We start from the raw sequence: 23,892 nt of genomic DNA, 5'->3' as shown, positions 1-23,892 counted from the left end.
TGAAAGAACAATATCTTCTCTGACAACACCATATGACAATCATTAGAATAATAATGTAAGCACATTGAACTCCAGAAAAAGATCTGGGCAGTGAGGATGGGGAGAGTGAGGACAGCAGGTAACAGAGCACAGATCAAGCAGGAGATGGGTTAGACAGGAGAAGGATTGCCTAGGTTACTAGTAGAAGAGGTTGAAAGTCAGACAGTTCAGGGAGGTGGCAGGTCAGGCAAGTTGTGGAACCAGGTGGTTCAGACAGGTAGATTATATAGGTTCCAGGTGAGGTGATTCAGACAGTTCACAGGGTTAAGCTGGTGGCAAACAGAGATAAGGAGACAGAGATGAAGAGATAAGAAACAAGAAGAGGAAAGGGACAGGGATAGGAATGTACAGTTTGGGAGGAGAGAAAATTAGAGGCAAATGAGGAGATGCTAGGTCAGGGAGGTGACAGGGGGCTCTATGGGCTCAGGGAAGTCTCCCCTTTTACACCAGAGGTGACCTGAGCTGATTATCAGAGTAATGGTTTCGACATTTTTGACTTCTCTTCCTCCCTGAACTAGAGAATATTTTATTTTCACTTGCAATTCTCAAAATACATATTTTCTGTCATGAAATCTGAAGGTTTTGTATATGAAGATGAAGTTAAGGTGTCTGTTGCGTAGCTGACATCTTGGAAGTGTCAGTGATTGCCCTAGACAGACTTTACAGCTGGCCATATACTTTCACCTTCTCTCATTTGATCTTTGAACCATCCTGGGTGCTAGAGAGGGCAGGCACCATCGTCTCCATTGACAGATGAGCTCCTGTGTGTGAGGCACCAAATGTCAGATATGGCCACATTTCCAAGCCCTTCTTCAACACTAGTATACTCTCAAGACGTCCTTAACTTCCTTCCAGGCCCTTGAGACCCAGCCTGCTTTGCTGGCCTCTGCTTGCCCCCACTCATCTTGTAGCACTGGCAACAGAGTAGAATGGAGGTTCTCAACTCCCCTCTTTCTTCCTATACATGAAATAAGTTCCTTTTGTTTTAATGCTTTGCAGCTCTTCACTCCAGAGAGCCAGATGAAGTACAAAAATAACCAACACACGGCATACATAGGTTCCAGAAATGCCGCTGTTTGTGTGGCCTGTAGAAATGGAGTTGGGGCTGGATTCCTCATTGCACCGAGTCCCTTCTCAGAATTCCCCCATGGACATTTCCCATGTTCTTCACCCCACCTCTTGATAGCCTTGGCCTCTGTTGAGATTGGTTGTAGATGTGGACATGAAAGAGACCAGTCTAGTTTGCAGTAACTTAGGACATGTTACTGACCTCGTACTATGTGCTGAGTGTAGTGGGAGCAGATCCAGCAGGCTCAGCTCAAAATAAACTGTGCCAGAGTTTCCACAATTCTTCCATGGCCCTGTCTGCATGCCCTCCTTTCCTCTGTCATTATATTAACTCTCATTTCATGATATGCAATAAGTAATCAGGACAGGGGAGATGATATCCTACAAATGTGATCTCTACTCCTGATCTGGAAAGTTGTGTCTTTGGGAATTTAATCTTGTGCATATCTTGTGACATACAGCACCTGACCATCATTGCTTAGAATGGTCCTACATGGATTTAGGTGCTCTTAATGCTTGATACCAAGGATCTTGCTGAGATCCATCTATGTCATTGGTAGATGAGATGAACACCAGAAGTGCGTTAAATATAAATGTCAAATAGGGAAAAGGTGAAAGAATCCAGCTGAGAGGATTAGCCTGTCGTGTATTTTAAAAGGGAATGCAATAATCGTTCTTGTCCAAGGCTAAGAAAATATGGAATATTAGAAAGCTATGGTAGTGCATAACTATGACAAGGGGATGCCAAGGGATGTAAGCCATGGCATGTTTGAAATAGCCCTTGTTTCTGCCTCCATCCCTTAATCTGGGCTCCATGCCTAGTTTATCCAATTTGATTTGAGCATTTCCCCCATCCCTCCTTCTCCTCACCTTTTCTTAGGATTTAGACTATAGAGCAAATTGAGGTCTTTTTACTGAAGACTGTTGTGCTACCAAGGAACATATAAAAAGCAAACTTTTCTTTGGAGAGATAAGGGTATTTAGCTCATGTGCTTTTAAAATTGAGAATTAAGAATAGAAAATATAAGCTTTACTAAAGCAGTTAAATAATAAGAGAAAAGGGTTGGGAGAGGAAAAAAAGATATAAGAAGAAAGAAAAAAAACGAGAGGAAGAAAGATAAGGTCAAGAGAGAAAGAGCGGGTGAGGGAAGGATAGAGATCGTAGAACTGAGTGTGCGGGAGACAGGGGGAGGGAGTGAGCGCAGAGGCAGACAGGACAGAATTAAGAGTGTGGCTTCTGTGCCGGAGATCTGGATTCCCAATCTACAAAAATTCTACATCAAATATTATACTCAGTGGTGAAATATTGAAAGGATCTCCCTGAGATCAGGAATGAAACTAGGATGGCTACTGTAACGACTTCTGTTCAACCTCGTCCATCCTAGTCTCATTCCTGATCTCAGGGAGATCGCTTATTATTTGTTTAACTCATTAATTCCACCCCTTAAACATCTCTTGAATATTCCCACTAATTCCTCTCTCTACTGCTGGTGCCCTCGCCTGAGTTACAATTCCATAGTTTCCCTGACTACAGTAGTAGCCTCCTCAGGGGAGAAATATTTTCAAAACACTAATCTGACCACATCATTCCTTTGCATAAAACCCTACTGTGCTCCACTGTTCTTAGACTAACAGTGAAAATGCTTGCCAACGCTCCCAAGGCCTTCATGACCTGTCCCTTGTCCTGCTTTGCGGCCATAGTTCATACAAAAGCCCTATGCAAAGGAATGGTGTGGAAATTTGAATGTCTTACTCATGGGGAAAGGAATGAGAGGTGTAAGATGCTGATTCTGGAAGCTTAGAGATGTTTTCTCCTTGTTTCCCCTTTGACTTTCAAAAGATGCCAAATTGTTATATCTTTAGTCTTAAAAAAAAAGAGGCGGGATAATCAAACTTATAAATTCCTGGAGATTACATTTAGAATCAGTCTTCTACCCGCTCCCCTCCATCAAATCTGTTTCTCCAATCTGAAAAACCGAATGGATTCGGTGCAGAAAACTGTATGATTTCAACTTCTTTTTATCAATCTTTTAAGTCTATTCTCCCTGGGTCACCAAGCAGTTAGAGGTGAGAAAAGAATTCTTGGGGTTGGAACATTATTGCCTCATTCTCTGATTGTCCAGATTGGGTCAAATTAAGATTTAGCTGCTCTGACGTTCTCTGCTTCCGGTTTAGAGTGTCTTTGGTGGGTATCGTAGGCCTAGAAAAGACCCTTACATCTCTCGGTCAAAGCCTTCATCTAATGCTGGTGGTGCTGGAATGGTTCTGAGCAAAGCTGTGAGAAGGCCCTGGAGTTGACCTAGGTTCCCCAGGACTCATTGGGGCTCCCCAAGCCTTGACATTATTTCAAAGAAAGTCTGAGGCAGATCATGGTTTGAGCCTTCTGAGCTCCCTCCCATTTTTTTGTAGCAGAAGCTATCCTGTAAAGCCCCTAGAAGGGAAGAGAAGCCACTAGTGGTTTAGTCAGAGGGGAATGTGAAATTGGAGGGAAGTGTCATAGTCTGACCCTTTGCGTAGGTAGTGGACGGAGGTGAAGGATGTGGCTTATGGGGGGGGTGGTGTGTGTATGTGTGTACCACCCTCAGGTCAGGTGGTAGGCTGTCTCTGTCACTCTAGCTCTCTGTCTCTCTCACACACGCACACCAGTGTCCTCAGCCTGTGCCTGTCTCTCTGTGCCATAGCCTCTCAGTCTTCTTTGTGTAGGGGAATGGGAACAGGACTTCCTGTGCTGTCTGATTCTCTGCAGCTACTAGACTCTGAGGCCAGAGTGAAATCTGAGCATGGCGGCTCTTGTGGGCTTCATCTTTCCTCTCCCTCCCACCATTCTCAGCTAACAGCCTGACTTGGCTCTGTCTTTGCTCCTGCAGCACTCCACTTCGGTGAGCATCATGGGCTTTTCCAACAGTCTGGAGATGGAGCTGTCATCTACCAGGCTGGCGAGGACCATAGAGCCACAAATCCAGAGTGTGAGCAGCCTGACAGCTGGTCCCCACCGGGCAGTACCAAGCCTCCTGCGTGGCCCCCCTACAACCATGTCTGGCCTGACAAGCAGTCAAAATCAGGCTATGCCCAGCCTGACAGCCAGTCACCTGCAGACCATGCCCAGTCTTGTGTGTGGCACACCCCAGTCCTCGACCAACCTGATGAATGATTCCTCCCAGGCCATCACAAGCCTGGCAAGTGATCACTCTCAGGCTAGGCCCATCCTGATCTCTGGTCCCACACAGCCTGTGCCAAGTCTGGCAACTTGTCCTCTGCAGAGCATGCCTCTGGCTTCTGATATGCAGCCGGAAAGTAGATCCAGCTACAGTCCTGGCTCTGGCCGAGCTGCAGGGATCCTGTGCCCTGGGGATGGGGCTGATGCCTCGCTGGGGAATTCCCTGTGTAAGGTAAGTCCTGGGGAAATGCCATTCAACTTCCTCTGCTCAGCACTGGGCAAAAGGGTGGCCCCTGAAGGCCTTATCCTCGCCTTAGCTTGACAGCTCTGTGATCACTAACAGCAAAAATGTCTGATTTCTTTTATTCTTGTTGGCCTTTCACTTTTCAAAGATGGAAAGTGAAGATTCTGCCCGCTTCACTGACTCTCTGGGACAAGGCCCCATAGTCCCTGGTCTGGATGCTTCCAAGGACCTGGCTATCCCCTCAGAACTGGAGGAGCCAATTAACCTCTCTGTGAAGAAACCTCCATTGGTCCCAGTGGTCAACACATCCACGGCTCTGCAACAGTACCAGAACCCAAAAGGTGAGACTGGAGGAGGCAGCCTGCCTTTCGTGCAGCCACAGACTGAGCAGATATGGGCTCAGCACTGCCAGGTGGGACAGAGGTCAGCAGCCAGCCTCTAAGCGGAGGGAGCAGTGTGTCGCTTTCAGGCTAAATTCACTTCTCCCTCCAGAACTGCCTTACTGATGCCTGCTCTGTTTCCCTCACTGTGGCCGTGACTGATCCAGCCTCCTTGTAACAGTCCCCAAGCAAAAGGTTCTGGGGGTCTGGGTTATAGGTAGGAGGAAACGGGAAGAACTCAGAAGAGCTACCTTTGGCAAAATATTTTAGGGAAAAGAGCATGTCTGATACGGAGTCAGATCTAAGTTAGAAAACCAGCTCTGTCTCCTTATGCTTGATCCTGGGCAAGATACCTAGTCTTTCTGAGCTGGTTTCTTTCTCTGTAAATGGAGCTAATCATAGCGACTTCACAGGCTCCTGGGACAGATAACTACAGTGAAGTCATTCGATGACTTACTCTGCAGTAACAAGAATTCGCCTTGCACGGGCAGTAACATGGGTCTGTGTTGTGCCTCATGGTAAAGGGAATTTGGACCGGTGGAGACTGACTTTGATCCTCTTCTCAGCTCCCTCCACCCCTTCTCAAATGGGGCTGGGCTAAGGTTCTTTTCTTCTGGAAGCTGAGCGCTACATGGAAGGTTAGAAAGCAGTTGCCGAGGGAGCATTTGGGACTTTTTCAGTTCAGTTCAGTGTAAACCCAGCATACAAACTGGGTTTAGTTTGCAATGATCCGTCTATTTCCTATATACTTAATAAATGAAAATGAAACAATTTTTCTCCTTTTATCCTCACACTGACTGAAAGACCAACTGAATGATCATTGGTTCTTATTAACTGCACAATAATATAACCCTGAATTTTAAGCAGTTAAATATTTTGAACCCTGCTTGTCCATGGAAAGCACCCAAGACAGTGCCTGGTGCTGAGCGGGTGCTCAATAAACAGTAGTTTCCTCCTCTCTCCCCACACTGCCTCCTGCCCGTCTACACAGCGTGCACTACTCTGGGTAGGGCTCCTGGGAGCCTCTTGCCCATGGAGTGTGAGCTGGATTCTCAGGCAGTGCCAGAATCCATGCATTTGGCTGAAAAGGCAGAGACTGGATAGAATGATTCCTGAGAGCAGGTAACACCACTGTATGGGGAACAAGTGATTTCTGAGCTCATTTCCAAGGTGAGAAGCTGGCCTCTCAGTGCCTGACCCAACATGCACCCCTAGGCAGCCTCCGAGCATCATCTGTGTTTATCTTTTTAAAAAAAGATGGCCTTCTTCCGCTCTCAGGAAGGAGAGCCACAGCAGGATTGCCACGACTATGGATGACTACAGTGTGGGTAACAATCGTGTGACATGTATGTGGCCAAAGGTGTGAGTAGCAAATATGAGTGGAAGGTATGGTTGACAGGGTGTGTTGTCATAAATCTATGTCACAGGTATTTATTTGTCTTTTGCCTTAGAGTGTGAGAATTTTAAACCAGGCGCCCTAGAGCTGGACACAAAAGAGAACCAGAGTGTCAGGTAACAGACTCTTGGCCCAACCTCCCTCTCCCACCCCCAACTTTGTGTCCTGGGAGGTTGGCACAGGAAGTAAGCAGCCTTGCTGACTTAACCAGAAGCAGTCATTTACCTGCAACTGTTTTCTTCAAGCCCTGGCCCCTCAGGTGGGGTCTGTATAGTTAGGCATCTGGGATGGTTGTGGGAGGGTGTCCTGACTCCTATACTGGAAGGCATGTGCTCTGCATGCAGTCCTTCCTCTTCAGGGACCCCCCTTCTTTGACCAAATGGCTTCCCAGGGCCTGTCAGGGCCTGGCCAGAGCTGGGCAAGAGGGCAGAATATGGGCCTCTAGAGGGTTGGACTGAGGAGATCTCAAGCAGTAATTCAGTTGTGTGATCACCGATGCAGCGGGGCCAGAGGAGGCTCCCATCAAGACCCAGGGGTGTCTCTCTTGCCACAGACCCTTCAACAGTGAACCCAAGATTCCTTATGTGCGCCTGGAGCGGCTCAAGATCTGTGCTGCCTCCTCAGGAGAGATGCCTGTGTTCAAGTTGAAGCCACCGAAGAATGATCAGGATGGGAGCTTACTGCTGATCATCGAGTGTGGTGCTGAGTCCTCCAGCATGTCCATTAAGGTACCACTTTGTTCTGCCTTGACCTTGAACCTTGGCCCAGCCTTGGAGCCTATCTTTTCTCTCTGCTACTGCCAGAGTTCTGGCTCTGGCCTTGTCTTGAGTCTCTGAGTGGGGCTGCAGCTTGGCCAGACTTTGTCTCCTGCTGCAAGGGGCCTGTGAGGTGCACATTAGGAGGGAGCCTTACCAGCATTCATGGGGCTTGGCTGGCTTGGGGTCCTGGAATAGCTTGGTGCCGAGAGCTTGTCAGTGCTACCCCTCCTTCCCTCAACAACTTGTTGGCTCTGACTGCTCAGACTCACTGCTTCCCCAAGGTCAGCCAGGACAACCTGCCTGATGCCATCCAGGCCCCAAGTCTGGGGGGAAGAAAGGTCACTGTCACTTCTCTGGCTGGGCAGCGGCCACCAGAGGTGGAGAGTGCATGTCCTGAAGAACAAAGACTCATTCCTCGAACCCCTGGAGCCAAGAAGGGGCCCCCAGTACCGATAGAGAATGAGGACTTCTGTGCTGTGTGCCTCAACGGGGGAGAGTTGCTGTGCTGTGACCGCTGCCCCAAAGTGTACCACCTTTCCTGCCACTTGCCAGCCCTGCTCAGCTTCCCAGGGTGAGTCATGCTAGTCTAGGGCCATCACCTGGCCAGCAGGGTGATCCCCTAGGGATGATTATTCCAGGCCAGGCCCACAGAGCTCCCTCGCATGGGCTTCCTCCCCTCTCGGGGCCTGCATGAACTGCAGGTCTGTGAGTTAGTGGGCCTACAGCTGTCCGCCTCTGCACACAGACAGATAGATGTTTGAAATTTGGGTAGCTTCCCTTCTTCCTCTGTTCCCACCTTCCTCCTGCACAAAGATTTGTCCCCATACTCGCCTCCCAGCCCCTTGCTAACTCCAGTTTTTCTGGATTTGCTAAATCCTGAGTTACTGAATTTTTTTCAAGCTTGTGGCTAGGAAGCCATTCCTACAGGACAAGGCTAAGGCCTCAGTTTCCCTTGCCACCATCCCCTACGCTTGCATTGGGGCAGAGGGACAGGGGAGGGGGCTCTGGGCAATGTGCTGAGACCTAACTTGGCCCCATCTGCCTCTGCAGGGGAGATTGGGCGTGCACCTTGTGCCGCAGCCTGACCCAGCCCGAGATGGAGTATGACTGCGAAAATGCACGCTATAACCAGCCTGGAGTGCGGGCCCCTCCAGGCCTGAGTGTACATGACCAGAAGGTAGGGAGGGTCTCTGGGAACAAGGTTCCCCACCTGGGGCAGCCTCCCTGTGCCTGTAGGGGCTGAGGCCTTTCTCAGGGGATGAGAGCCTCTCCAAGTATCTCTCTTTTGGGCTGTGCCTGACAGCTTGGCCCATGGGGCTTTGCTATGATTTTCCTTCTGCCAGCTGTTTTCCTCTGGCCTAGGAGGCTGAACTGTGCCTTAATATGGTGGCTCGTCCCCTGTGGGACAGAGCCAAACCCTCTAGAGTTGATAGGGTCACTGTCTTTAGTTCTTATTGAGGTGAGGCCAGAACAAGTAACTCTGTTGCCAATTCTGACTTCTGCAGAAGTGCGAGAAGCTGGTACTGTCCTTGTGCTGCAATAGCCTCAGCCTGCCCTTCCACGAACCTGTCAGCCCGCTGGTAAGGAAGGCCTCGCTGCTCCTGCCTGCTCCTGTGCTTTCTGCTCAGAGGGCCCTAGGCCTGGGGACAGGTCATGGTGGTGCCCAGGGTGGGCTCAGAGCTTGGCCTCTGGAAGTATGATTAATCTGTGGATGGTTTAGAGGCCCCGGGGGGCTGCGGCCACCACAGCCCCCCAACTGTTGCATCACACCTGACTTGACAAGTGAAACTTTCCTCCTTTTTCCTTTCCCTCTGTCTTTTTTCTCTACACTTTCCTTCTTGCTGCCTTTCTCTTTCTTATGTTCTTTCACTTCTGTTCCAACTCACTCTCCATCTCTCCTTCCTTCTTATCTATACCTCCCCTTCTTCTCTCTTCCTGCTTTGCTTTGCCTTCTCTCCTGCCCCAAGGCCCGGCATTACTACCAGATTATCAAGAGGCCTATGGACCTGTCAATCATCCGGAGGAAGCTGCAAAAGAAGGACCCAGCTCACTACACCACCCCAGAAGAGGTGGTGTCAGACGTGCGCCTCATGTTCTGGAACTGTGCTAAGTTCAATTATGTATGTCTTGCCTGTTTTCCCTCTGCCCTACTTCCCAGTGACCCCAAGACTGTCATGGCTATATGAGGGTATCAGGTTTGGTCCTGGGCTGCTATGAGGACCTGGGAGCAGAACTTCTGGGGCCTACTGTAGTGAGTGTTTTAAAAGCTCCCTCCCACACTTGGCCTCAGCATGGACTCAGGAGGAAGATGGGGAGTGCTAGTGATTGGCCATCTGTGGGTACCTGTCAGGGTCACTTCTGCTTTAAGAGCTGATACAAACTGGTTATCCTGAGGCCTGAGGAGAAAACATCAAGTTCCAACATTTAGGAGACCCAGCCACGCTTTCTACTGTCTGTATAGCTCTTGAGGGACCTGGAAGAGATGGGCTGGTGGAAAAGGGCCCGCCTATCACTGCTCTCCTCTCCCTCCAGCCCGACTCGGAGGTTGCAGAGGCTGGCCGCTGCCTGGAAGTGTTCTTTGAGGGCTGGCTGAAGGAGATCTACCCGGAGAAACAGTTTGCCCAGCCAAGGCAGGAGGACTCAGATTCCGAGGAGATGTCTAGCGAGAGTGGGTATTCCACTCCCCAGGGCTTCCTGTGGCCCCCGTATGTGCCGGAGGGCATCCAACCCAAGAGGCGGCGGCGACACATGGTAAAGAGTTGCTCCCAGCTGGCAGGCAGGTGGGTGGGTAGGTGATTGGGCAGGCAGGGGGCACCCAAGCAGCATGCACAGAGAAACCTAAGGTGAAGCTGCTCAGGTGGCACAAGAGAAAGTGGTGACAATGGACCCCCACTTCCAACCCCTTAGCCTATGAGGAAGACAGGGCAGTGTCGGGCTCATCAAGTCCAATTTCCACTAAGGCTCAAAACTCAGAGAGGTGGATATACCTGTCCAAGGTCACCCAGCAAATTAGCAGCAGAACCAGGGTGAGAAACCAGGCCTCCTGACTCCTAACTCAGTGCTGGTTATTCTGCATTGTCATCTCATAAGAAGAGAAGTACCTGGTCCCAGTGCCTGATCTCAACTTGGGTTTGGGAGAAAGGAAGGGATCTTTTCAGCGCCTTGGTTTAGAGAAGGAAGGGGAGGTGTTGCTTGTAGCAAAGAGAGCTCCTCTGACTTTTTGGCTGCTCCCACTTGTGCAGACCTGAAACATCAATTCAGTGCTATTTAATTCCACTGAAATGTGTTGCCTGCCTACTGTGTGCCAGGGTCTAAACAGCCATCCCTGGTTGTTTACGATACTTAACACACAATGTGTAGTATCTTCAGTGAGTTTTACTGCTGTGTTCCTGGGATAAAAGAAAACACTTTGACTCTGAGGAATGCCAGTCTGGACATTTAGCTTTTCATGTTAATAAATCCTACATTTGGTCATTCGAATTCCATATTTTTTCTTTCAGGAGAATGAAAAAGTAAAAAGAACGTCGTTCCGCATGGCCAACAGCATCTCCCAGGTGTGAGAGCTGGAAGGGACCGAGCACCCTGGCAGCCGGTGTCCCATCCTGTGACCACTCCTCCCCACCTTTCAGCTCATTCTCTTCAGACCGTGGGTGTGAGACGAGTCTTGTTGAGCTGTGTAGTGCTCTTCTTTGCCGTTTGCATCTCACAGCATTTATTTGGGAGCCATAGTGCGTCCACTTCAGAGAAGATTTCAGTAATAAAGAGCGAAGAGGGAAGTCTGCCCTATTACTGGAATAATCAGATGTGTAGGGGCCACTTGACAAGACCAAACCTAGTCAGGCTCAGGAGGACCTAACTTCCTCGGTGAATTCTTTCTGCTGAGGAAAGCAGACTTTCTCACCTTCCGGTGTACAGGGCTCAGGAACAATGTATGTATCTGAACTCCTCCAGGGCCCCGAAGGAGGTAAAAGGGAGAGAGGTTCTGACATATGGCAGGCCTGTGATCCCTGGCCCAGCACAGCCAAAGACTGTCACTGTTTGCCTTTGCTTGGCCTGCCAGGACAGAGGCACCTGCCCTGGGCAAGGGTAAGGGAGGCTTCTAGAGGCCATAGGTCTTGATTGGTGCCTATTTGGGTTCTAACGAGGATTGGTGCCTATTCGGGTTCTAACGGTTTTCAGGGTATTTGTTTTCCACGCCTCCTTTCCTGTGTTGACTTAGGTGGCTGCTGTGAAAGTGCTCTGGATGGCATGGCATTCTTGACTGGGCTGGGTGGCAGTGCAGAGACCACTGACTCCGATTTCACTTGCAGGTGTACGAAGATGTCACCTTCAGAGCCTGCCCTCTGTGCCACTTACTTTGGGCTGATAGCTCTTCTTTGGTGTGAGAACCTGCCCTCCTAGAAGTGATTGTTGGTAACCATCCCTTCATTATCTCCATTCAGAGATCTGGATCCTGAGTTCTTCTTGGGAAAACTGTGAGGCAGCTGCTGCTGCTTCAGCGAGGCAGGGAGAATGACCCACAACCAGCTCAGTCTGCTGGGCCTCTCCTCCTGCTTAGAGGCCCTAGTTCTCACCCTCTCCACGTTCACAGAGCCCAGGATCAGAAGTGAGGCCTCTGGCTGGCCTGCCCCACGGCTGCCCACAGCCCAGAAAAGGTCAAGACTCTATAGGTAGCCCTTTTTGTTGGAGGTTGGAGAAGGCCAGAGGGACTGACAGGAGTCAGACCTAAGCGTTTGTAGAGGAAGTTCTGTCTAGGGAGGAGAAAGGGAAACCTGAGAGGTGAGAAGCCAGTGTCCTTTGGTGACCTTGAAGGAACTTCAGGACTTTACTTTTCCCAGAATGCAGAGAAAAGTGTTTTGGAAGCCATGGGAACAGGAGCGGAGCTCCAGTCTGCATCTCGGATGGATCTTCATGGTCCAAGCAGGGTGTTTGGGAGGAAGCTGCATAGGCAGATGCTGAGAGTCAGGCCACCTCACCAGCAAAGGCTTGGTTGAGAAGGAACCTATTGCTGATATGTGGGGGGACTGCATTCCTGGCATTTCAGTGGCCTGGAGACACGGCTCTCCCTGGTCCTGTCATGGCTTGGCTAATTTCAAGGGAGTCAGACCATGGCTTTATTTTTGCTGTGAGATGCAATTCAAGGAATTCTTGTTTGTCAGGCCTTTGTTAATGGGAACATTTTGATCAGAGAAAACATGTCTTCTCTCCGTGTGAGTTGATGGTACTGTTCATTTCCTTCTCCACTGAGGCTGGGAGATCATCTTCCTTCAAAACAGACTGTGCCCACTGACTTGCCATTCTTTCACCAGCACTTGCCAAGCTTTCCTAAGCAGGTGGGCATCCATAATCCTGTTTTCTAGTTTGGGGTAACTAAGTCTTTGATACTCTGGTAGCCACGCAATGTTTGAACTTAGCCCTCTGCTCTTTGGGGCTCTGGCCACTTCCTTTTCAATTTTCGAATCTTTCTCTCTGGTTAGTTGGCTTGGCAAGGTTCTCTCTGTAATTACCTCATTAATTCCTGCTCTTGGTCGTCTTTCCTTCGTGTGGCCCACATTCCCACCTCACCTGAGTGAGCTTCATGGTGCTTTTTGTTGGGCAGCCAGGTGAGGGTTGTGACAGGCTCAAACCTGTTTGAGATTCTTCCCCAGGACCAGTTGGAGACAACGAATATGAAGCAGAAAGGCCTGGTTAAATGCTTGGCTTCCCGCCTGTCAATGAAGCTTCCAGCTTGGATGTAGCCTACTGGGCCAGAGGACCTTAGGAATGTGTTAGCGAGTCACTTATTCCCTTCCCATCACAGAGACTTGCAAGCTGAGAGGCTCCCCGTAGGCACTTGAGCAGGCAGGGGAGGGAGGGAGGGAGGGTTTCCTTTCCTCCAAAGGTGCGAGGCCCTGGCCCACTACACCATCCCTGTGCTGGTTACCTCACAGCACTGCCCTCTCCCTGGCTTTTCCTGTATACTTATAACCAATATTTTGAGTCATGGTTATGTTTTGTTTTGCTTTGTTTTTGCATGCAGAAAACAGATCATGACTATTTAGAAATTTTTTAAAAAGCTACTAAGCGAGTGGACTGACTTCAGCGGTTCTTTGCAAACATCTGAGTGGATCCTCCTTTTGACTTAGTCCTGTAATGGCCACATTTTGAAGTCAGTCAAGTCCTTTGGCCTTTGACAAAGTCATGAAATGGAAATACAATGAGTTCTGGATTCTATGGTACAGAAGGCAATCCTGAGGAGAAACTGGGCCTCCTGGGTGTGCTGAGAGACAGGACAGTGGAGTGGCTTCAATTGATGCAAAGGGGATTTTAATGTAAAATTGGTGCAGCATGAACTTGCAGAGCTCTCTTCCATAACTTGGGTAGGTTGGCCCTACTGAATTCTAGCAATCGCCAATTACACGTCTTCTGCTGGTACCCTCTCCCTAGTGGCAGCCACCAGACCCTCTATAGGCACTGCTCTGTGCAGGCCCTGCCATCAATCCTGATGGACTCTGGCTCCCTGTACCCATTTCTGGTGGCATGTTTTTGCCTTGCTCCTAGGACCTAGGCCCCTCCTTGTTTCTTCCTGGGCTCCACTCCCTCTCTCACTCCATGGTATCACCTATAGTCTTCTCTTCTGAACTCCTGAACTGAGACCTTGCTCCTTCTGGATCACTACCCCCTATATTTCCTCTTCTCTCACTCCCTCACTGCTAGTTATTTAAATTGCCTGCTCCTTTAGCCCTGTTCCATGACCTCAGCTCTCTCTCTGTTTTCCCAGTCTTTCAGCCTTCTGCTGGGCTTCTTCCTCTCCCCGCCTGAACCCATGGCCCATCATACGCTGAATTTTTTTTCAGCATCCTGAACTTTCTCATCCCCGTCAACTTTTGCTGAAACTATTAACCATTCTCCATTTTTTTGCATCAGCCTATTTTCTGCTCCTTCTTACTGGGTTGCTAAGCATGGCAAATTCATATTTGACAGCCTCAGTTGGGCTCTCAGTATTGACTGGTATATCTTTGACTTGTTATTACTCTGTTTCCGTCCATGCCCTTCATCTTTGCTCTCAGCAAATGACTGACGTCATTGCCCACTTTACAGAAGAGATGACGTAAAGCAAGAACTTCCCTGCGCACTTGCTCCTCTCCCTATCCCATCTGTCTATGTCTATATCTCTCCTTAGCTCTTTTCCTCTGGCTTCTGTTTGGTGCTCTATTTCTTGATTCCTACTATGTGTCCTCCAAGACTTTGCTCCATCCTTATCCCACTGCTCACACTTTCCGGGGTCTTCCACCTCCCTCTCCATTGGTTTCCTCCATGTAGTCTACAAGCAAGCAAAATTCTCCCTGAGATTAAAACAAAATTTCTTAGAGTCTGTTGACCCTTATACTTTTTCCTTGTCAGCCTAGTTCCTTTAAAAAAGAATCTTTTTCATTGATTCTTCTTAGTCACTCTTCAACTCTCTCTATATAGTTTTTCACAGGTCACCAGTGACCACCGAGTTGCCAAATCAAATGAATACCTTTCGGTCCTCAACTGTCTTGAACTCTCTACAGCATTTCACACCATCCACTACTTCCTCTTTGAAATATCCTCCTTGCTTGGCTTTTATGGCACCACAAGTCTCTGAATTATCCTCTTACCTTTCAGCCACGCAGACTGAGCCTTCCTGAAACCTTGACAGGGGGACATCTTTAGCTTCCTGTGGTCTCTCCTCTTCAGGAGTTGGGTAGGTAGGACGAAGCGCAGCTGCCTCTGCTCACCTCCCTCAGTGTCTGCCCACTTTATTTGAGCCCGTTTCTGTTCCTGGACTTAGTTATCCTCATGCCAAGCATGTTTATTAGCTCTGCTGGGAGGACAGCATCTGTGAGGCCTTTCCTCTGACACTCCTAGCGCAGCGTGGAGACAGAGTTTAGCCATCTTTGCTCAGAGGCCCCATCTAAATTAGCCCAAGAGCGTGGATTGGGTCTTACCAAGAAGCATTTTGGCAAACAGGATTACCATGCTGGTGGGCAGCTCATCACAGTGATCTCCATACCAGTCAGAGCCAGCCACAGTTGATGAGGAACTTGGGATCATGGCAAAACATGTTTCCACGCATGGTCCAGTCCTGCTAGTCAGGAGGAGAATCCTGGCAGGGGCGGGGGTCCGCCACTGATAACATTCTGGTGAAGGGAGACTGGGAAGTGCTGTGATTCATCACTTCCTGGGGCTCCGCTGGGGTCAGCCTGGCCTGGTTTTAGCCTAGGCTTCCCCAGCCGTACTGATCATTACTGCCTGCTTGCTCCAGTTGTTCTAGAGCTGGAGGCAGATGTTGGTTGTCTTCCTGGAGGTAGGGAGGTATAGTAGAAAGATACCTGATTTGAGAGACTGAACACCTAAATTTTGGCTCTGCCAATTATGAGCTGTGTGACCTTGGGTAGCGTTTCCCCATCTATAAAGTGGGAGGGAGTGTTGAAAACAGTGATCTCTCAGAGGCTCTCCAGCTTTAAAGATGGTAATGGTGATTTTCACTGTAAAGCTCAGGCCACACAGGGAATGACGGAATACTGAGGGTAGGACACAGCTGGGGAGTCTTGGCCAAGGCAGAGCAAGTCAGGCCACACTGAGCGGCTTTGAGGAAAGTCTTCAGTAGCTGGTGCTGCTTCTTGAGCCATATGCCCATTCCTCAAGCTGCACCCCTTCTTGGACATCTAGGATGAGCTCCTCCTAGGCCTTTTCTCGAAGTGGCACTTGGATCTAAAGTGGTTGAGGGCATGAAGGAGGAATATTTAAGGGGAAGAATCACTTATCTTAAAAGGACCTACACATTCAAGAACAAATTAAAAAATAGCACTTTCCTTTACCAATAATTGTGTCCTGGAGTGTTTTTTCAGTGAAGATGGTCAAACCTATTTCTGGTCTTCTCGCCCCTGGACTCCAACATCATTAAGAACACAAGGAGAGGAAGAATAGACTGGGAAGCCTTCTCTCTACAGAACTCAGCTCTCTGCTTCTTATTGCAGGAACACAGCCTGTTCTTCAAACTACAGGCAGCAAGTCTGAGGCAGGGTTGGGGAAAAAGCATGAATGTCCACCACTTCTAGCCACTAAACACTTCAAGAATGTCCTTTCTGTATTGATATTCCTCAGTCACCCAGCCTTAGCTCTCCTTGCTGCCCACTCTACACCAGTGGTTTCTAGCAGTGTAGGGGTTGAGGACATTGTAATGAATAGTTGTCATTCATGTTGACTGCATAGAATCTGAGCCCTTTCCTATTTGGGGGGAATTCCTCACCTCAGGGTGGGAGGTAGAGCTCACTCCTCACTTCTAAATATATTTAGAAGCTAAATATATTAAAATCTTTATTTCCCAGCATCCCTTGTAACCAGGGTGCAGGTCTAATGGTCGTAATTAGGAAAAAAAGCCAGGACCACAGAGACTTCTCTGGTGACAGTGTTGGTTGCAGCAAGGTGGGGTTTCCATGGCAGCAGTGGCAACAGAACAAGTTGAAGCACCTGGTGCTCATTGATGACAGCGATTGTTTCTTCAGTAGACCAGTTAGCTCTTAGCTTAATTCTCTGGCCTTCCCAACAATGCTGTGAACTACCTAAAAAAATATTTTGATTAACTCATTTTCGGCTTAAATTAGTCAGAAATGGCTGCTTTTACTTGCAACTAAACACCCTAACTGATGCAGAAATCTTGGATAATCTGATAATGTCATGGACCCGCTCTTCGAGCTCCAGACTCACATGTCCTGTGGCCTATTGGACACCTCCACTTGGGTGTCCCAGCGTCACCTGACACACTAGCCATCCCTCTCATTCTTAACATACTCCTCCTTCATATTCCTTATCTGAGAAGCCAGGGACATGGGAAGGAAACGAGGGCGGGTGGTGTCTGAGAAACCAAGGAAGTTTGGGTTTCAAGGAAAGATGATCATCACTTTTAGTGCTTAAGATGAGACCTGAAAATCCTGTCTGGCCCACCATCCCTTCCCAGCCTGGCCCAGGTACCTGAAACCTTTCCCATGCCTGCTCTGAGCTTTTTCGCTGTGTTTTGTCCTTACTAATCTTAGTATTCTCCTTCTCTAGGTCCCAGGGACATACACCTCTCTACTTACCACTCCTCAGGTTCCATGGCAAGCAGCTAAGCGAGCCTGCTCCGCAGAGCAAGCCCTGCCCTGGACCTCCTCTTCCTACACAGTATCCAGGGCCTGATAACAATAAGTCCTAAAAAAATTAAAATAAACAATGGCAAAACCTAAATAAATATCTAAGTAAATGCCCATAAACGATACCATTTTGTTAATTATGATTAACAAATTAACCCATTAATTGTTAATTTTGTACCAATTTCACAAAGATTTTATTACACTTGAAAACAATTCATGTTTTTCACTTCACAGGAAATTCTACATACACAAGAGGATTGCTGAGAAACCCCAGCCAATTGTAAATTAAATGAATTACTCCTAACCAAATAATTTAAAAAGCAAAATTATAAAAACAGTTTCAAAATTTTGCAGTAAAAACTAGATTTACTACAGGCTGTAGGTGCATTTTAATGTTTGAGGTGTGTTGTAGGGCCTCCTAGAATAAGAATGCCTGGACTCTGGGGAGAACCCTCATCCGTGGGCCCTGGAGCGCTGGGGATGAAGACCTTGTCCTGTAGACATCAACCCCTGAAGGCCTTGCATAAGATATGTTTTCGAAACTGAGAGGGTCTAACCAGCCCCTTGAGGCCACTTTCCAACCATGGCAGAAACTGCTAATTGTTGCCAGTATCCATTTTCTCCTTAATATTAGTAATAACCCCTCCTTACCACCCCAGCCTCCTCTACAGCTAGATGTTGTGAATAAGTTCTAGCCAATTGATTATGAGAGGTGGTGATGTATATAACTTCCAGGACATAGGTTTTAAATGAAATTGCTTGTCCTCTACTTCCTCTCTCTCTCCCCTTCCTCCAAGACAGGAATGCAGATAAGCTACTGGTCACCCACTTCAGTCCTGCAGATGAAGGTGACATCCTAGAGAATGGTGAAACCAGAAGTTAGGAAGGACCTAGGTTCTTTGATAATCTCACGGAGCAGAGCCATCTGCCTACCTTGAACTGCTGGCTTACCTCTTGGACTATTACCTGAGAAAGAAACACATTTCTGTTTTTTTAAACCCCCTTATTTTGGGGTCTTTTTTGTTACAGCAGCTGAGCCTATACTCTAATATACCCAAAACAGAGCTTTATTTGCCCACTGGGCTGAGCAGGATATTAAGCTTCCCAGAATTTGCAGCATCCCTGGCCCCCAGCTCTGCAAGCTCAGCATTCATGGAGAAAAGAAGGATCTCTCCAGGCTTGGAAACACGAACACCACAGCCTCAGCCTTGCCCCAGCCTAAGGACCAAGGCCTGTGCTGGTGGCAGCAGTTGTCCTTACCCAGGGCTCTGCTCCCTGTTTGTTTCAGGGAGTCCCAGTTGTGGTGTGGCCCACTGATAATGTCACTTCATGGCAAAGGCTGTGCCAGGGCAGTGCCTCTGTGACATTTCAAGTTTATTAATTAGCTTAATGAAGCATTCATCCTTTCTTTCCTATACGAAATGTATCTCTGGGTAACCAAATAAAAGATGAGGGGAAGTGTCTCTTTCAGAAGTATTCCAGATAATAATTGAAGGGTTGATAGATTGGAATATCACCACTTTTCAACCTCTAATGAATTAATGAATCTAGGCAATGATCATCCATGGCTGCCCATATCACAAAAAGAGAGATATCTAGGCATTACATGTCTCGTGTTTGAAGAATACAACGTCACCTGTGAAGCATTTCCAAGCAAATAGAATCTGAATCTAATCAAGCATCTAGATCTAACTACCAATTTACAGATGTAGCTCCCAATTGACAGGCAATGCAAAGAATAGAGGAACACCTTCAATGACATCACAAAGACACAATCAGCAAAATCCAGTCTGTGAGAACCCAGAGGACAAACGACCTGGTTCTTCAACAAATATATCGCAAGGGGAAAGAAAGTGAGGTGGAGAGGAAACCCAGAGAGTAAACAGATTTGAAAAAAGCATATAAACCAATTGCAAACTATGGAATTTATTTGCATCCTGGTTTAAACAAGCTGAAAATATCATGAAACAATTGGGAAAAGCTGAACGCTAACAGGATATTTGAGGATATTAAGAATTTACTATTTTTTATGTTATGTTATTTTTAAATTTAATGTTATTTTTAAGGTTTGATCAAGATTTGTAATAGTAAAATATTAGAAACAAGGAGGGGCTGGCCCCGTGGCTGAGAGGGTAAGTCCGCCTGCTCCGCTGCAGGCGGCCCAGTGTTTCGTTGGTTCAAATCCTGGGCACGGACATGGCACTGCTCATCAAACCACGCATGCGTCCCACATACCACAACTAGAAGGACCCACAACGAAGAATATACAACTATGTACCAGGGGGCTTTGGGGAGAAAAAGGAAAAAATAAAATCTTTAAAAAAAAAAAAAGAAGGAAAAGCCTATAGAAGATGGTTAAATAATTAATAGAATATAATATTAAACGATATTTATGGAGACTAGAGGGCATACTTTGAATGAGAGAAAGACTCTCAAGCCTTTGAATTAAGGATCCAACAAAATAATGAGATGCATAAGGGAGAAGAAAATCCTAAAGTCCTTCTTCTGACTTGAGAAACCTCTCAAGTATTTCATAAAGCAGAGACATCAGTTTGAACAATTAGCAAAAGAGGAATAAATTATTAAGACAAGCAGACTTGCAGATTAGATTACATTTTATAGAATATAATAACACTTTGAAGCAGAGGCCTCTTAAAAGACGCTTTTGTGTGGCTAACATTTCCAAGGCTCACCGAACAATCCTGCTTTGTTTTCTGTTATAAATTTTCATGCAGTCTCCACCCTGGACAGGAGGGTAAGATTGTCTAGTCGTTAGTGGTAGTTAGACTGGGCTGATCTTCACTAGCAGTTAGAATGGCCTACATGTTCAAGACTGAGCAGTGAGATTCTATCAGTTAACTTTATGATAAAATTTCCTGCCTAAGAAACTTTAAGTGTATTATATAGAAAAATAAAAAAGAACAACTAAATAAAATGCCTCATCTGTAATTGGATACCAGATCAATAAACAAACAAACCAGTTGTAAAGGACATTGTTTGGACAAGTGGGGAAATTTGAATATGGGCTGGAGCCTGGCTGAGCTTGTATTCATATTAATTTTCCTGAGGGTGATAATTTGAACTGTGGTTATGGAGGAGAATGGTCCTGTTCTTAGGTGATACTTGCTAAAGTATTTAGGAATGAAGGGTCATGATGCCAGCGACTAACTCTCAAGGGTTCAGAGAAACTGTATATTAAATTATTAGACAGAAGTAAAGCAAACGTGGCAAAAAGTTAACAACTGGTAGATCTGATGAAGGTATGTGAGTGTTTATTGCGCTGTTCTTGAGGGGAGAAGGGTAAATAATTCTAACAAATGGAATATGAGGCATGCAATGTTTGCATCTAGAATAGCAACATGGAAAATATTTATGAGATAATGCTAAATTTAAAAAGCAGAGCTCAGAATCATATGTAAAACAAAAGAAAAAAGACACAAATACAAATATATTAAAATGTTGCCAGTAGCTATATTAGGCTGGTAGCATTATGGGTAATATTGCTGTCTTTTCTCCAAACTTTGTGTTAAAAGGTTATACTACTTTTATACTTATGAAATACTTTATAATACACACACACACACACATATTTAGCTTTTATCATGGTATATTTCAAATATCATCCTTTATGTCTTAGCTCAAACTCCCTCTTCAGAGAGCTTTTTCTAGCCACCCAATCTAAAGTGGATCCCAGGCACTCTCTCTCACAATCTTGTTTTATTGTCATCATAGCACTTACTAGTATGTGTATTTATCTTTTTCCTCTACGGGTTTTCTTGCTCATTGTTTGGGTCACCCATCGTAGAGTGTAAGCTTCTTGAGAGCAGAAATCTTGTCCAGACCCTAGAACAGTACCTGTAGATGCTCAAGAAATACTTGTTGAATGAATGAATGAGCTCAGGGCTTTGTCATTCAACCTCCCATTTTACTGGGGACTCTGAAGTCTTGAAAAGGGGAAGAACTTGTCCAAGGTTCCTCATGAGTTAGTGGTGATGTCACAACTAGAGCTCCGGGATTGTGACTCAAGTGTCTATAGGCTCTTCTTTCAAAATGTTTAAGGCTGAAATAGCTCCCGGGCACCAGACCAGAAGCAGAAGCAAAGAGAAGATCCACGGTTCATTCCCCTTGTTGCAGTGTGCCGGAAGCCCTATAGGTGGCGCCAGCGACGCTCATTTGGCTCTGGGGAAAGTCAGGAAAGAGTGGCAGGGGCTAACTAGGGAGACGTTTTGGGGAGGAGCGGGAGACGGTTTGCACAGTCTTAAATTGACTCTCCACCAACTGCTCGTTAGTTGTGAGGGAGAAAAAATATACAGTAATTACACAGTGGAGAAATCAGACAACACCTTGACTGTGTGATCAAAATAACATCACGAATGAGGGACAGATGGACGTACTGTGCGTCCAGAAATGATACCCTGAGAGGGACGCAACATCACCTATCCGGTGTTGCGGCCTAGAATGCATAATCTGAATCTAATCATGGAGAAACATTAGACGAATCAAAAACGAGAAATGTTATATTAAGGTCAGGGGATAGGGGACTGGAGTTTGAAAAAATGTCCATGTCACTAATGACAAAAGCTATGCAAGTGTTCCAGATTAAAAGAGTGTTAAGGGACGTGACAATACCTGAGACTAGATGGGGTGCTGTAGTGGAGGGGGAAAATGCGGTAAAGGGCATAATTGGATCAGCTGACAAAATGGAATAGGAACAGTAGATTACATTATTGAATCAATGTTAAATACATTACGGCTGACAACTGTACTGGGCTTATGTAATAGAATATCCTTATTTTTAGGGAATACACACTGGAGTATTTAGGAGCAAAAGGCAATAGTGTATGTCACTGACCCTCAAATGGCGCTGAAAAACACTACATATATATTTTTTCTAATTTAAATATATAAAATATATTTACATATAAAATTATATATTTTATACAGAAACTGTATATATGTATACGTATATTCAGATATAAATAAAGCAAATGGGGTAAAATGTTAATCAGTGAATTTAGGTAAAGGGTATATGAGTATTCTTTTTACTATTTTTTGTAACTTTTCTGTAAGTTTGAAATTACTTCCAAATAAAAATTTAAGAAGGAGGAACGAATTAAAGGATGGCAGTTGCAGTCACCTCCTCTGTCCACCCCTCTTTCTGTTGCGCAGCAATTCAGAGCTGGTGTCCTGCCTTACTGGGCATGTCTTCTGCTATCCCCTTTGCTTCAGTCCTTTCTCTGTTCCCATCCAAGTACTAAGGCCCGACTCTGCTTGGTTTCCAGCATCAGGCACTTCAGTGTGGTGTGGCGGTAGACCAGTCATTTCTCTCCTGAAAGGATGACTGTATTTGGCTTCTGGCCTCTGAGGTGAAGGCCTAAGCTGGAGGGGTGGGACTGTTGTCGTCCGTGGCTGGAAAATGCTGCTGAAGCCTCTGTAAGAGGATGTGGAGAGGAGGAGAGGGCTCTGAGTCCAGTCTCCACCCCGAATCCGGCCCCCGGGAACTGAGGGTATCTGTAGGGTCAGCTTGTTGGAAGCAGTCAGGCTCAGGCTAGTTTCCCCAGCCATTTCTAAAGAGGCATCTGGTATCTGAGGGGCCCGGACTGTGGCAAGAACCTGGCAGTATGGTGACAGGAAGGCCTTGGCTACCCTTTACGTCTGCCTACAGTCTCTTGGAAGTGACTCAATTCATCTTCTGTCCTAAGTCTGGCATGCTGGACGCCCCTGTATCCTCAGGAGTCCTTCCAATAATCCAATGATTTACTTTTTTTTTCTGGCCAATCAACATTTTATTTTTCCAGTCAACACCTGCACAGGTGTTACTGTCCACTTCCTGACCCTGTCAAGTGTCCCACTACACTCGGAGCACCCATGGCCCAGACGAGCAGGTCTCCTTTCCCTAGGGTAGTTAGAAAGCCCCTCAACCAACAAGATAGAGCTCCTGCTCACTCACGCAGTGCTGGTGCGTGGGCTGTGGGATCCCTGCTCTCCTCCTGTATCACAAAAGGCTGAACCAGAGCAGGGGTGCAGTGGAGGCTACAATGGGCTACAGTGACCTAAGTTATTTAATAATCAGCAAAATTGCATGTCAGGTGATAGGGAGGCGGAATGTTTGCTTCAGGTCTGACCCTGCACTTCTTCCTGGGACGACTTCTGGTGGTGTTTCCCCTGGCTCCATACCCTTCATATGTGGATAGTATCACCCCTCCATCCCCACGCTGGAGCCTGGCTGAGCCTGCCCCTCACCCAGCCCTCCTGCTCCTCCTCCGAGAGAGACGTTGATCTCTGCAGCCAGAGGGGGAAAAGTGAGGGTCTGGACTAAGGCTCCAGCCCCCTTTGCTCACCTTGTAAGCCGAGCAGAAAGAGATTACACCCTCTTATCTGAGCCCAGTAAATAAAATTCTGGAAGATGAAATCCCTTAGACACAGTCAAAAAGTGTTTGGTTGAAACAATCAAACTTTCAAATGAATGGCATTTTCATCACTAAAACATAGCAAGACTGATTATTCGCTTTAGTTACTTTTTTGGCCAACTTTGCATCAGGGAGCCTTGAAGATTGTTGGAGGTAATGGCTGACTTGCACTCCCAGCATGTCACAGGTAAGGGAGGCAGTGATGCCTGATGGTTAGGAGCACAGACTTTGGACCAGAACAGCCTGGACGGGACTCTCCTGTACTAACCTGTACTAACCAATTACTAACCTGGACTGTGCCAGG

General features: G+C 47.0%; 1 protein-coding gene across 18 annotated transcripts in view; it reads left to right on the top strand.

The window, feature by feature from the left end:
• TRIM66 (tripartite motif containing 66) overlaps window positions 1-15,873 on the top strand; it is a 58,925-nt gene extending 43,052 nt beyond the window's left edge. For 10 of the 18 annotated variants that reach the window (XM_070626229.1, XM_070626232.1, XM_070626236.1 and 7 more), the window contains 10 exons: window positions 3,975-4,496; window positions 4,657-4,849; window positions 6,340-6,400; window positions 6,838-7,012; window positions 7,324-7,613; window positions 8,093-8,219; window positions 8,548-8,622; window positions 9,010-9,162; window positions 9,575-9,793; window positions 10,543-15,873. In XM_070626229.1, the coding sequence (XP_070482330.1) occupies window positions 3,975-4,496; window positions 4,657-4,849; window positions 6,340-6,400; window positions 6,838-7,012; window positions 7,324-7,613; window positions 8,093-8,219; window positions 8,548-8,622; window positions 9,010-9,162; window positions 9,575-9,793; window positions 10,543-10,602 (1,875 nt within the window). In that variant the 3' untranslated portion in view covers window positions 10,603-15,873. The remainder of the gene's footprint in view (window positions 1-3,974; window positions 4,497-4,656; window positions 4,850-6,339; window positions 6,401-6,837; window positions 7,013-7,323; window positions 7,614-8,092; window positions 8,220-8,547; window positions 8,623-9,009; window positions 9,163-9,574; window positions 9,794-10,542) is intronic. The other 8 variants (XM_008514113.2, XM_070626238.1, XM_070626240.1 and 5 more) reach the window with 3 other exon arrangements.
• Window positions 15,874-23,892: the final 8,019 nt, after the last annotated feature.

This window comes from Equus przewalskii, chromosome 6, assembly GCF_037783145.1.
Source record: "Equus przewalskii isolate Varuska chromosome 6, EquPr2, whole genome shotgun sequence".
NCBI classification, from domain to species: domain Eukaryota; kingdom Metazoa; phylum Chordata; class Mammalia; order Perissodactyla; family Equidae; genus Equus; species Equus przewalskii.
This window is presented reverse-complemented; position numbering and strand designations above follow the sequence as displayed.